This window comes from Littorina saxatilis, linkage group LG14, assembly GCF_037325665.1.
Source record: "Littorina saxatilis isolate snail1 linkage group LG14, US_GU_Lsax_2.0, whole genome shotgun sequence".
Classification (NCBI taxonomy): Eukaryota; Metazoa; Mollusca; class Gastropoda; order Littorinimorpha; family Littorinidae; genus Littorina; species Littorina saxatilis.
The window spans coordinates 41,651,676-41,666,675 of NC_090258.1; the positions used below are offsets into that span (position 1 = coordinate 41,651,676).

The 15,000-nt window shown below is 44.1% G+C and overlaps 1 protein-coding gene across 1 annotated transcript in view; it reads right to left on the reverse strand.

Annotated features, from left to right (window-relative positions):
* LOC138946704 (caspase-7-like) overlaps positions 1-11,635 on the reverse strand; it is a 32,316-nt gene extending 20,681 nt beyond the window's left edge. The window contains exons 1-2 of the mRNA XM_070318113.1: positions 11,458-11,635; positions 5,821-5,895 (exon numbers count right to left, since the gene is read on the reverse strand). Coding sequence (XP_070174214.1) covers positions 5,821-5,881 — 61 coding nt within the window. The 5' untranslated portion in view covers positions 5,882-5,895; positions 11,458-11,635. The remainder of the gene's footprint in view (positions 1-5,820; positions 5,896-11,457) is intronic.
* Positions 11,636-15,000: the final 3,365 nt, after the last annotated feature.

Sequence of the window (15,000 nt, forward strand, 5' to 3'; positions counted from 1 at the left end):
GGTGGCCATCACAAAGCCACGTTAACAAAACAAGGGTTGGTGGCCATCACAAAGCCACGTTAACAAAACAAGGGTTGGTGGCCATCACAAAGCCACGTTAACAAAACAAGGGTAGGTGGCCATCACAAAGCCACGTTAACAAAACAAGGGTAGGTGGCCATCACAAAGCCACGTTAACAAAACAAGGGTAGGTGGCCATCACAAAGCCACGTTAACAAAACAAGGGTAGGTGGCCATCACAAAGCCACGTTAACAAAACAAGGGTAGGTGGCCATCACAAAGCCACGTTAACAAAACAAGGGTAGGTGGCCATCACAAAGCCACGTTAACAAAACAAGGGTAGGTGGCCATCACAAAGCCACGTTAACAAAACAAGGGTAGGTGGCCATCACAAAGCCACGTTAACAAAACAAGGGTAGGTGGCCATCACAAAGCCACGTTAACAAAACAAGGGTAGGTGGCCATCACAAAGCCACGTTAACAAAACAAGGGTAGGTGGCCATCACAAAGCCACGTTAACAAAACAAGGGTAGGTGGCCATCACAAAGCCACGTTAACAAAACAAGGGTAGGTGGCCATCACAAAGCCACGTTAACAAAACAAGGGTAGGTGGCCATCACAAAGCCACGTTAACAAAACAAGGGTAGGTGGCCATCACAAAGCCACGTTAACAAAACAAGGGTAGGTGGCCATCACAAAGCCACGTTAACAAAACAAGGGTAGGTGGCCATCACAAAGCCACGTTAACAAAACAAGGGTAGGTGGCCATCACAAAGCCACGTTAACAAAACAAGGGTAGGTGGCCATCACAAAGCCACGTTAACAAAACAAGGGTAGGTGGCCATCACAAAGCCACGTTAACAAAACAAGGGTAGGTGGCCATCACAAAGCCACGTTAACAAAACAAGGGTAGGTGGCCATCACAAAGCCACGTTAACAAAACAAGGGTAGGTGGCCATCACAAAGCCACGTTAACAAAACAAGGGTAGGTGGCCATCACAAAGCCACGTTAACAAAACAAGGGTAGGTGGCCATCACAAAGCCACGTTAACAAAACAAGGGTAGGTGGCCATCACAAAGCCACGTTAACAAAACAAGGGTAGGTGGCCATCACAAAGCCACGTTAACAAAACAAGGGTTGGTGGCCATCACAAAGCCACGTTAACAAAACAAGGGTTGGTGGCCATCACAAAGCCACGTTAACAAAACAAGGGTAGGTGGCCATCACAAAGCCACGTTAACAAAACAAGGGTTGGTGGCCATCACAAAGCCACGTTAACAAAACAAGGGTAGGTGGCCATCACAAAGCCACGTTAACAAAACAAGGGTAGGTGGCCATCACAAAGCCACGTTAACAAAACAAGGGTAGGTGGCCATCACAAAGCCACGTTAACAAAACAAGGGTAGGTGGCCATCACAAAGCCACGTTAACAAAACAAGGGTAGGTGGCCATCACAAAGCCACGTTAACAAAACAAGGGTAGGTGGCCATCACAAAGCCACGTTAACAAAACAAGGGTAGGTGGCCATCACAAAGCCACGTTAACAAAACAAGGGTAGGTGGCCATCACAAAGCCACGTTAACAAAACAAGGGTAGGTGGCCATCACAAAGCCACGTTAACAAAACAAGGGTTGGTGGCCATCACAAAGCCACGTTAACAAAACAAGGGTTGGTGGCCATCACAAAGCCACGTTAACAAAACAAGGGTAGGTGGCCATCACAAAGCCACGTTAACAAAACAAGGGTAGGTGGCCATCACAAAGCCACGTTAACAAAACAAGGGTAGGTGGCCATCACAAAGCCACGTTAACAAAACAAGGGTAGGTGGCCATCACAAAGCCACGTTAACAAAACAAGGGTAGGTGGCCATCACAAAGCCACGTTAACAAAACAAGGGTAGGTGGCCATCACAAAGCCACGTTAACAAAACAAGGGTAGGTGGCCATCACAAAGCCACGTTAACAAAACAAGGGTAGGTGGCCATCACAAAGCCACGTTAACAAAACAAGGGTAGGTGGCCATCACAAAGCCACGTTAACAAAACAAGGGTAGGTGGCCATCACAAAGCCACGTTAACAAAACAAGGGTAGGTGGCCATCACAAAGCCACGTTAACAAAACAAGGGTAGGTGGCCATCACAAAGCCACGTTAACAAAACAAGGGTAGGTGGCCATCACAAAGCCACGTTAACAAAACAAGGGTAGGTGGCCATCACAAATCCACGTTAACAAAACAAGGGTAGGTGGCCATCACAAAGCCACGTTAACAAAACAAGGGTTGGTGGCCATCACAAAGCCACGTTAACAAAACAAGGGTAGGTGGCCATCACAAAGCCACGTTAACAAAACAAGGGTTGGTGGCCATCACAAAGCCACGTTAACAAAACAAGGGTTGGTGGCCATCACAAAGCCACGTTAACAAAACAAGGGTAGGTGGCCATCACAAAGCCACGTTAACAAAACAAGGGTAGGTGGCCATCACAAAGCCACGTTAACAAAACAAGGGTAGGTGGCCATCACAAAGCCACGTTAACAAAACAAGGGTAGGTGGCCATCACAAAGCCACGTTAACAAAACAAGGGTAGGTGGCCATCACAAAGCCACGTTAACAAAACAAGGGTAGGTGGCCATCACAAAGCCACGTTAACAAAACAAGGGTAGGTGGCCATCACAAAGCCACGTTAACAAAACAAGGGTTGGTGGCCATCACAAAGCCACGTTAACAAAACAAGGGTTGGTGGCCATCACAAAGCCACGTTAACAAAACAAGGGTAGGTGGCCATCACAAAGCCACGTTAACAAAACAAGGGTAGGTGGCCATCACAAAGCCACGTTAACAAAACAAGGGTAGGTGGCCATCACAAAGCCACGTTAACAAAACAAGGGTAGGTGGCCATCACAAAGCCACGTTAACAAAACAAGGGTAGGTGGCCATCACAAAGCCACGTTAACAAAACAAGGGTAGGTGGCCATCACAAAGCCACGTTAACAAAACAAGGGTAGGTGGCCATCACAAAGCCACGTTAACAAAACAAGGGTAGGTGGCCATCACAAAGCCACGTTAACAAAACAAGGGTAGGTGGCCATCACAAAGCCACGTTAACAAAACAAGGGTAGGTGGCCATCACAAAGCCATGTTAACAAAACAAGGGTAGGTGGCCATCACAAAGCCACGTTAACAAAACAAGGGTAGGTGGCCATCACAAAGCCACGTTAACAAAACAAGGGTAGGTGGCCATCACAAAGCCACGTTAACAAAACAAGGGTAGGTGGCCATCACAAAGCCACGTTAACAAAACAAGGGTAGGTGGCCATCACAAAGCCACGTTAACAAAACAAGGGTAGGTGGCCATCACAAAGCCACGTTAACAAAACAAGGGTAGGTGGCCATCACAAAGCCACGTTAACAAAACAAGGGTAGGTGGCCATCACAAAGCCACGTTAACAAAACAAGGGTAGGTGGCCATCACAAAGCCACGTTAACAAAACAAGGGTAGGTGGCCATCACAAAGCCACGTTAACAAAACAAGGGTAGGTGGCCATCACAAAGCCACGTTAACAAAACAAGGGTAGGTGGCCATCACAAAGCCACGTTAACAAAACAAGGGTAGGTGGCCATCACAAAGCCACGTTAACAAAACAAGGGTAGGTGGCCATCACAAAGCCACGTTAACAAAACAAGGGTAGGTGGCCATCACAAAGCCACGTTAACAAAACAAGGGTAGGTGGCCATCACAAAGCCACGTTAACAAAACAAGGGTAGGTGGCCATCACAAAGCCACGTTAACAAAACAAGGGTAGGTGGCCATCACAAAGCCACGTTAACAAAACAAGGGTAAGTGGCCATCACAAAGCCACGTTAACAAAACAAGGGTAGGTGGCCATCACAAAGCCACGTTAACAAAACAAGGGTAGGTGGCCATCACAAAGCCACGTTAACAAAACAAGGGTAGGTGGCCATCACAAAGCCACGTTAACAAAACAAGGGTAGGTGGCCATCACAAAGCCACGTTAACAAAACAAGGGTAGGTGGCCATCACAAAGCCACGTTAACAAAACAAGGGTAGGTGGCCATCACAAAGCCACGTTAACAAAACAAGGGTAGGTGGCCATCACAAAGCCACGTTAACAAAACAAGGGTAGGTGGCCATCACAAAGCCACGTTAACAAAACAAGGGTAGGTGGCCATCACAAAGCCACGTTAACAAAACAAGGGTAGGTGGCCATCACAAAGCCACGTTAACAAAACAAGGGTAGGTGGCCATCACAAAGCCACGTTAACAAAACAAGGGTAGGTGGCCATCACAAAGCCACGTTAACAAAACAAGGGTTGGTGGCCATCACAAAGCCACGTTAACAAAACAAGGGTAGGTGGCCATCACAAAGCCACGTTAACAAAACAAGGGTTGGTGGCCATCACAAAGCCACGTTAACAAAACAAGGGTTGGTGGCCATCACAAAGCCACGTTAACAAAACAAGGGTAGGTGGCCATCACAAAGCCACGTTAACAAAACAAGGGTAGGTGGCCATCACAAAGCCACGTTAACAAAACAAGGGTAGGTGGCCATCACAAAGCCACGTTAACAAAACAAGGGTAGGTGGCCATCACAAAGCCACGTTAACAAAACAAGGGTAGTTGGCCATCACAAAGCCACGTTAACAAAACAAGGGTAGGTGGCCATCACAAAGCCACGTTAACAAAACAAGGGTTGGTGGCCATCACAAAGCCACGTTAACAAAACAAGGGTTGGTGGCCATCACAAAGCCACGTTAACAAAACAAGGGTAGGTGGCCATCACAAAGCCACGTTAACAAAACAAGGGTAGGTGGCCATCACAAAGCCACGTTAACAAAACAAGGGTAGGTGGCCATCACAAAGCCACGTTAACAAAACAAGGGTTGGTGGCCATCACAAAGCCACGTTAACAAAACAAGGGTTGGTGGCCATCACAAAGCCACGTTAACAAAACAAGGGTTGGTGGCCATCACAAAGCCACGTTAACAAAACAAGGGTTGGTGGCCATCACAAAGCCACGTTAACAAAACAAGGGTTGGTGGCCATCACAAAGCCACGTTAACAAAACAAGGGTTGGTGGCCATCACAAAGCCACGTTAACAAAACAAGGGTTGGTGGCCATCACAAAGCCACGTTAACAAAACAAGGGTTGGTGGCCATCACAAAGCCACGTTAACAAAACAAGGGTTGGTGGCCATCACAAAGCCACGTTAACAAAACAAGGGTTGGTGGCCATCACAAAGCCACGTTAACAAAACAAGGGTTGGTGGCCATCACAAAGCCACGTTAACAAAACAAGGGTTGGTGGCCATCACAAAGCCACGTTAACAAAACAAGGGTTGGTGGCCATCACAAAGCCACGTTAACAAAACAAGGGTTGGTGGCCATCACAAAGCCACGTTAACAAAACAAGGGTTGGTGGCCATCACAAAGCCACGTTAACAAAACAAGGGTTGGTGGCCATCACAAAGCCACGTTAACAAAACAAGGGTTGGTGGCCATCACAAAGCCACGTTAACAAAACAAGGGTAGGTGGCCATCACAAAGCCACGTTAACAAAACAAGGGTTGGTGGCCATCACATAGCCACGTTAACAAAACAAGGGTTGGTGGCCATCACAAAGCCACGTTAACTGGTTTTTGTTCGGTCATGCCTGACCAGGAAACTTTCTGACAACATTCCTTGTCGCAATAACTGACAGTACAATTTTCACAGTATTCAACGCCTGGCAAATGACAGCACTCTCTCTTTCCCAACCATGTTTTACATGAAAATAAGCAAGCTATGTATAAAATGAACTAACCTTTCCGACGGGCATTCATTGGGTAGAAGTCGTCATCATCAGTTGCGAAAGCCGCTGCCATGTTTCCTTTTGTCCCTGAACCACAAACATACATACATAAAGCAACATGGACCGCTTAACTTCGAGCGAACCACTGCAATTGATATACACTACTACAATCGACAGCCTTATATTAAAAAAAGGTAAGACCCTTAACCACTTAATCTTCACACACACATTGAAAACGTGATTAACTTGTGTGCGAATAAAATGTGTGTGTAATTGTGATTGAAGGTTGAGCTGTGCTAAGGCTTTGGAGTGTTAACGGGAGAGACTTCCAGATAATAGAGAGATTAAATGCACAGTGTTAGTGTTAGTGCTAGTGGTTAACTTAAGGAAAATCTATGTATCATTATGCATTCCGCTTACCATAACGAAACCAACGACGGCATGCGTTCAGTTTCACTTTCACTAACGTAACGGGAGGGAAGACAACTGTTGCAATAATTCGAAAGAGTATCGTCCCATGCCTGGACTCTTCAGTTGGAAAAAGAAGAAACGTCATACACGGAGCAGACGACACAGCCGAAAACAAGAACAAAAGAAACGATTATTGCAATGTTGTTTGTATTGATAAATCGTAATGTTTCTTTGATACAGTTGAACATGATCCGCCAACTTCGACCATTATTTTTAATAATCACTGAGACTCGGCATGTAACCTCTACGTATTTTGCCATTTATTTATTCTTCGTTATTTGTGATATTGCTTTTATTTGAAGGAGAAAATAAATTAACAAGAGGCGAAGCCTTCAAGGCTCACGTAAGAAATCGACAAACAGTAACACAAACTCAATCACTCCGTCACACATACACACACACACAGTAAGCATAGGTGACACTGTGCAAGAAAGCGAGACACTAGATCTAGATCTGTCTGTCTGCATGTAGCCTACTTACAGGGACACGACTGCCAACTAGTCTCGGCCCGCTCAAAATAACAATGACCGAGACTTTCAGTAATTCCTTCGCCATAATGTGACGTCTTCAAATGTTAAAATTTCTATCACACACACACACGCACGCACGAACGCACAGACAGACAAAAGTTAGCATCGCATAGGCTACACTTACGTGAGCCAAAAATGGTTTCAGTCGTCTGTTTATGTCTTTTCACATATTCGTGTCTTTTCGTGTCTTTTCGCGTCGCGTCTTTTCGTGTCTTTTTGCGTCTTTTCGTGTCCTTTCGCGTCTTTTCGAGTTTTAGTGACACCCCATTTTTGACCTGAGTTCAGGATTCGAAAGACCGCGTGTGTGATTTTACAAGCGATTAAGATGATTGCTGAGTTTGTGCTTATTCGAGCCTTTGTGCTTCAGTGTTCAAATTTGGATTACCTACTTCTTCAATCGTCACTTACTGATTTAGGTGAACCTAACTTTGATGTATGTCGTTTTCTTAGGCCATTAGGTATCTGTCTGGGGGAAAACGGCGCACCACTGTCGAGTTGTTTTTATGCGGCAACGCATGTAGCCTCGTGGTCTCTGTATGTCCAAGATCCGACCTTCTTCGCCACCTTTTATTCTAACAGTATCACCAACTTTGAAAATGGCAATTTCCATGCTGGTCAACTTGAGCCGAAGATACTACATGTATCATAGCAAACGACAGATCCTGCAGCAGACGACAGATCTGTAGTAGACGACTGATGAGACAGCCTTGTTCTATTGAACCATATTTAGCAACCAATGCTCTAAAAGCGATAACAAATGAACAAAACTATAAGCATACTGTTTTAGTGTAAGTTTTATTTTGTCGCTTAAGATTTTGAATCGGGATGCTCTTGGGATTGATCTAAGAGGTTGCCCATGAAGCGTACCTCGTTACGACAACTTTACTAGAGTTATGCGCCTTGAATCACTGTGTGTCTCTGTCGCTCTCTCTCGTGCTTTCTGTCTCTCTCTCAGTCTCACCGCGTCGGACAACTCATAATCTTCACTCAGCTCTATTCACCCAAACAGATTATGTACATTCTTTGTTGTTTTCTTTATTTGTTCAATGATAATGTGTGTAGATCGTTAGCCAAACGTCAGTTCGACTTTTATACCGCAGAATATCTCAATCGTTTTGCTGAAAAAAGTAGTCCCCGAGTTAACGATAAATATACAGATGACCTCTAAATTATTCAAATGTACTCTGAGATCAAAGACAATGACCAATGACAGGTGAGATCGAGACTCGGTTGTGATGGATAATTCATATGGTTGTGATGGATAAATAGAGCTTAAACAATGACCACGAGTTGATTACTGGAAAATAAACCACGAGTGGGTATTTGCAGCCGCTTGGTAATTCACGAGTGTGCGGAGCACACGAGTGAATTACCAAGCGGCTGCAAATACCCACGAGTGGTTTATTTTCCAGTAATCAACGAGTTGTCATTGTTTAAGCTATTTATACAACGACCAACACGGGTCGAACATGCAGTCATGCAGACGACATTTTGTAGGCAATTTCATTTCAGCCTAATCACTCAGAGTGTCAAATGCGCGTCATTCAAATAGTCCCTATTCTTTTACTTTATTCTTAGTCTCCGACTTGTCGGCATTATACTTGTCTCGTCTAAATATCGGACCCCATTGCTACGATTAAAACACAATAGCGTTTATATAGCTATTCTGACATTACATTCTGTGTTAAAATCATGGTCCATGTCGTTGATTGCAGACGACGGTTCCCTTTCCGCATGAAGCCACGGAAATAACCGAACATTGAAAAACCCACGGACATGTATTACGGAGAAAACTCGGGATAACCGGATGTTTAGCATTACGTCAATATGCTAGGAATCCTATGACGTCATGACGTATCATACTTGCCTACGTAGATTGTATACATGTTCGAAAGTCTGACTGTTGTGAATTCGCGTGGTGAAGACTGCGGTAAATCTGTAGATGATAAGAGAACAAGGATTGTCTCAGAAGAAACGACTAAATGTTTCAGACCGGTAACTTCATTTCAACATTGCACTATATAATGGACGTTCTATGTGACAGGAGAGTTTGCTGATTTTGTGTTAAACATTGGAGAGATCGTCTGCTAGAATCAGAGATAGGTCGCTTCAGATTGCAGCTTCTGGAAATTTGCAAGGTTTGTTGCCTGTTAAAGAACTGGATTTTACACGTAATGTATGTCATGTACAGTAAGCAACAACAAAAACACACACAAAGCAAATGGCATTGTCTGTCGACTAGGCATACACGTCAGCCATTGTTGTTACAGTTTTGAGTCAACATTGTACGTATTCTTCCGCAACAGGGTCCAATCGTCTGGGTTTCAAATGTTCTAAAAATAAATTCTAGTGTTGATTATTTTTTAGCCCTCTTTATTTTTACTTCGAATAATCCACGTGTGATTTTTGGGTTTAATCAAAGTAGTTCGTTCTAATTTCTCACTTGTCTAAAAATAATCAACTAGATTTAATCCACCCCTCGGTTGCATTGCAGGAGTTGTATAATCCAGAATAATCACCTCCTCAGCTAACAGAGACAAAGAGGCAGGTCATGGGATAAGAGAGGCAACTCGTCACTCGGTCGGCAAGAATATTAACGCTGCTTCCCCTTGACAAGTCAACACAGACGCAGCGCTCTGACCGAGATTTTTTGTTTGTTTGCTTAACGCCCAGCCGACCACGAAGGACGGGCGGTGCTGCTTTGACATATAACGTGCGCCACACACAAGACAGAAGACGCTTCATGTCTCACCCAGTCACATTATTCTGACACCGGACCAACCAGTCCTAGCACTAACCCCATAATGCCAGACGCCAGGCGGAGCAGCCACTAGATTGCCAATTTTAAAGTCTTAGGTATGGCCCGGCCGGGGTTCGAACCCACGACCTCCCGATCACGGGGCGGACGCCTTACCACTAGGCCAACCGTGCCGGTATCTGACCGAGATGACTGACTCAATGAATTCCTATCGCGTGCAGGGCCGGACTAGTATCCTTAGCGGATTATGACTTTATTTAGTTAGTCTGCAAAAAAACACAGAAATGCTGGAGAAAAACTGTTTGTTTCTGCAGCATTTCTGCATAATGTCATCTTTCGCGAGAGCAACGTTTTTTGTCTGCAGTAAAACAGTTTTACTGCAGTGAAATTGAAATCAAGAATGCTGCAGTAAAACGGTGATGTTTCCACTTTTTCTTCAGCATTTTGGCATTATTCAGTTATTCTGTAGAAAAACAGAAAAGCTGGAGAAAAACGTCTTTTCTGCAGCATTTCTGCATAATGTCATCGTTCGCCGAAGCAACGGGGTTTTCTGGAGCAAAACATTTTACTGCAGTAAAATTGAAATCAAGAATGCTGCAGTAAAACGGTGCTGTTGTTTTACTGCAGAAAACTTGTTTACACTTTTTCTGCAGCATTTTGTACTGGCTCATTATAATGTTGGAGCACTGGAGCCCCCATCTGTCGAGAGATGGACTCATCCAGAATTACCAATAGTTGTGCTTGACACGAATGTATTTTGTCTGTCTGACTTCCTTTCCGCCGGAAGTTCAAAGTTTCAAATTTGAAATTGTTCACGTTCGGCCGCCATTGTGAAGTTGAATATAATGCCCTTATGCTACACGCCTTCTGATTGGTACACTGCGGAACAAACTAGTATACTATCCCAGGGGGCGACGAATACAAACGCTACTTTACAAGGTCGTTCGTTTTTCTCCAGAAAAACTGTCACAGACTATTCTGAAGAAAAAGTTAATCGCAATAATACTGCAGAAAACCAAGTAAACATTATGCTTCAGAAAAACTGTTTTATTGCAGTAAAAAACGTTGCTTCGGCGAAAGATGACATTTTGCAAAAATGCTGCAGAAAAGAGTTTTTCTCCAGCATTTCGGTTTTTCTCCAGAATAACTGAATAATGTCATAATCCGCCAAGAGCCAGTACAAAATGCTGCCGAAAAAATGTAAACAGGTTTTCTGCAGTAAAACAACAGCACCGTTTTACTGCAGCATTCTTGATTTCAATTTTACTGCAGCAAAATGTTTTGCTCCAGAAAAAAACGCTGCTTCGGCGAAAGATGACGTCGACATTATGCAGAAATGCTGCAGAAAAGACCGTTTTTTCTCCAGCATTTGTCTTTTCTGCAGAATAACTGAATAAAGTCATAATCCGCTGAGGATAGACTAGGCAAATAGGAGGGGGATAGGGGGGGGGGGGGGTTGCCAGTGGTGGTCCAGGGGGGTGTTCCCCCTGGCGGGGTCAAGGGGCAGAGCTGATGGGTATGTCATATTCTGAGATAGGAAAATGGCCGCTCCTTGCATGAAACGGCATAAAATAAACAACAATCCCCAAAAAATAAATAAGTGAGGTACATGTTTAGGCTAGGGGGGAGGGGGGTGCGCATCCCCCGTAACCCCCCCCCCCCCCCCTCCCCGTAGTCCGGCCCTGGCGTGATTGGAAGCAAGCGCAACTGTTCTCCTACATCATATGAAACGCAATGACGAAACTGACATCACTCTTAACAGCTTACGGGCGAGAGAACACACTGACAACACACCATGAGTGTGTACACAACTGTGAATTGTTGAGACGAAACAAATAAGGGGGCCGGACAAACCCGAAAGCAATAGGTCGAGAAAAAACAACAACTTACCTTTATGGAGAGCAGCAGGAGGTCAGTGAGGGGTTGACAGCGATGACACAGGTGACGACAAAAGAAAAGACAGACAGGTGACGACTGAGGACTGAAGACGGTCGTAGCGATGAATGTGTGAACCGGTTTTGTCGCTTTTCGGAAACACCTCGCCCTCGGTAGTGGCTGTTGTGAAACTTCAGTGTTCTAGTCAGTGTGTCAAGGTAACGTCACGTGACATAGGTGAAAGGCGCAGATGCACCTTTACATGCAATGGATTTCACGGCCCACTCGCTTACCTAAGGCAGAGTACAGGCACTTGAACGAGATTATTTATCTTAAATGTGCTTGCCTCGTGAAAAACCTCATGTTTTGTGTGTGCACCTTTATTGGTGTGTGTGTGTGTGTGTGTGTTTGCGCGTGTGTGTGTGTGTGTGTGTGTGTGTGTGTGTGTTTGTTTGTTTGCGTGCGTGTGTGTGCGTGTGTGTGCGTGTGTGTGTGTTTGTGTGTGTGTGTGAAGAGAGAGAGAGAGAGAGAGAGAGCGTGTGTGTGTGTGTGTGTGTGTGTGTGTGTGTGTGTTTGTGGTTTTACCGACAAATGGGGACGATTGTCACTGGACAGCAGTCAAATGGGGACACAAATGGATTTGAGCAGATTGAGCGACCCCATTTGACTGCTGCCTGGCATCCATGTGAACAAACGGACTTGATTTTCACTCATATTTTTACACAGATTTTTGCTCTGCAGTTTGTGGTCTTGTCTGAACTACAAGGTGTCCCAGAATACTTGCAACCCATGTTAGTGCTAATATTAATGTTATTGGCTCACGTAAGTGTAGCCTATGCGATGCTAAACTTTGTCTGTCTGTGCGTGTGTGTGTGTGTGTGTGTGTGTGTGTGTGTGTGATAGAAACTTTAACATTTCCGAGTCTATGTGTGTGTGGTTATCCAAGACTAAAGCTCGCATAAGAAGATTACGTCACGGTCAAAAGTGTTTGACGTCATTTAATGCATCATGACGTCATGCCTCCCTGTAGTCTTTCTCTCTCGCGCGGTGTGTGTGTGTGTGTGTGTGTGTTCATTTTGTGCACATGTGTTATTGTTACTGTTTGTGCATGTGTACTCGTGTGTGTGTGTGTGTGTGTGTGTGTGTGTGTGTGTGTGTGTGTGTGTGTGTGTGTGTGTGTGTAAGAAAGAGAGACTGAGAGAGAGAGTGTGTGTGTGTGTATGTGTGTGTGTGTGTGTGTGTGTGTGTGTGTGTGTGTGTGTGTGTGTGTGTGTGTGTGTGTGCATGAGTTTGTGTGTATGTCTGTGTGTGTATGTGTGTTTGTTTGTAAAGGTGTGTGTGTCCGTCTGTCTATGTGTGTATGAGTTTTGTATGTATGAGATCTGTGTGAGTCACTGTGTGTGTGTGTGTGTGTGTGTGTGAGCCTGTGTGTGTGCGTGCATGCATGCGTGTGTGGGTGTGTGTATGTGTGTGTCTGTTTGTAAAAAAGACTGGCTGAACACCGAAATACTAATTTTACCGGGTTATTATCCAAGCAACAGCTTCAAAGTATTGAAGCAATGATCAACATTTCGTCGGCACGTATGTAGATAAAGTGTGTATCCAAAGAAAACGGGTGGTGGTGAGTTTTGGGGGGGGGTAAAAACAGGTGACTGGTTTGTGTTGTGTGTGGTATGTAGACCATGTCAGGCGTCAAGGTTAGGTCAGATCGCGTGAAGCATTGTGGTATAGATTCACTTCTCAGTTCTAACCGAGCTGCATTCGCCGATTCGGGGAAGACGATTTCACATTGTTCGGTTTCGTAGCGGCTCCAGAAAAAATAGATAAAGAAGATACCAAAGGAGATTTCCTACAGGTTGAGCTGCACAGCGTGTTTTCAGTGTCTGCGCGAGGAAGCGCTGTCGAAAGGGCAGTGTCGATCTCAGTGGCAGTCGTGTCCCCGTAAGTAGGCTACAGACAGACAGATCTAGATCTAGCGTCTCCCACTCTTGCACTGTGTCTATGCTTACTGTGTGCGTGTATGTGTGATGGAGTGATACAGTTTGTGTTACTGTTTGTCGATTTCTTACGGGAGCCTTGAAGGCTTCGCCTCTTGTTTTTCTTATTTTTCAGATTTGCAAAGAGGAGACTATAACAACGAATAATTAGCAATCAGACAAATTTAAAATGCCTCGGACAAAAGAGCAAAAAGTATTTTGCGTCACTACTTATTTGGAGACGAAATCATTCAAAACGGCACCCAAATTGTTTAAAATATGAACAGTTAATGAATTGTAAATCTAAGATAAAACTAATGAAGCTAGCAAGATTTGTAGCCCATGTTATGATTTTAGTATGTTAGCGTTATATCTAGTTTCTTTATTGGTATGTATATATATGTATATATATGTAATACATGCTTTTGTTTTGTGTTTTTACAAAAGATGCATGGCATAATGGTATTGTATTGCCAATTTATTTCGGCTGTATATTATCGTTGTCCGCTTAATGTATACATATTATCTGCCTGATTTCTCACCTGATTTTGTTAAACCTATTTTTCTTTTTGTTTGCATGTATGGAAGTGTATATTGCCAATTTAATTTGGTTGTATAGTATTGTTGTATTTGTCCGCTCAATTTGTATACATATATTAACTGTCTGATTTGTTACCTTTTTTGTTAAAGTTATATCTTTGTTTCAAAGCCCTCTGGGCCCAAAACAATAAAATACTTGACTCTCTCTCTTTCTTAGTCTCTCTCTCTCTCTTTCTTAGTCTCTCTCTCTCTCTCTCTCTCTTTCTTAGTCTCTCTCTCTCTTTCTTAGTCTCTCTCTCTCTCTTTCTTAGTCTCTCTCTCTCTTTCTTAGTCTCTCTTTCTCTCTCTTTCTTAGTCTCTCTCTCTCTCTCTCTTTCTTAGTCTCTCTCTCTCTCTTTCTTAGTCTCTCTCTCTCTCTCTCTCTCTCTTTCTTAGTCTCTCTCTCTCTCTCTCTCTCTCTCTTTCTTAGTCTCTCTCTCTTTCTTAGTCTCTCTCTCTCTTTCTTAGTCTCTCTCTCTCTCTTTCTTAGTCTCTCTCTCTCTCTTTCTTAGTCTCTCTCTCTCTTTCTTAGTCTCTCTCTCTCTCTTTCTTAGTCTCTCTCTCTCTCTCTTTCTTAGTCTCTCTCTCTCTCTCTCTTTCTTAGTCTCTCTCTCTCTCTCTTTCTCAGTCTCTCTCTCTCTCTTTCTTAGTCTCTCTCTCTCTCTCTCTCTCTTTCTTTCTTAGTCTCTCTCTCTCTCTCTTTCTTAATCTATCTCTCTTTCTCTCTCTCTTTCTTAGTCTCTCTCTCTCTTTCTTAGTCTCTCTCTCTCTCTCTCTCTCTCTTTCTTAGTCTCTCTCTCTCTCTCTTTCTTAGTCTCTCTCTCTCTCTCTTTCTTAGTCTCTCTCTCTCTCTTTCTTAGTCTCTCTCTCTATTTCTTTGTCTCTCTCTCTCTTTCTTAGTCTCTCTCTCTCTCTTTCTTTGTCTCTCTCTCTCTTTCTTAGTCCCTCTCTCTCTCTCTTTCTTAGTCTCTCTCTCTCTTTCTTAGCCTCTCTCTCTCTCTTT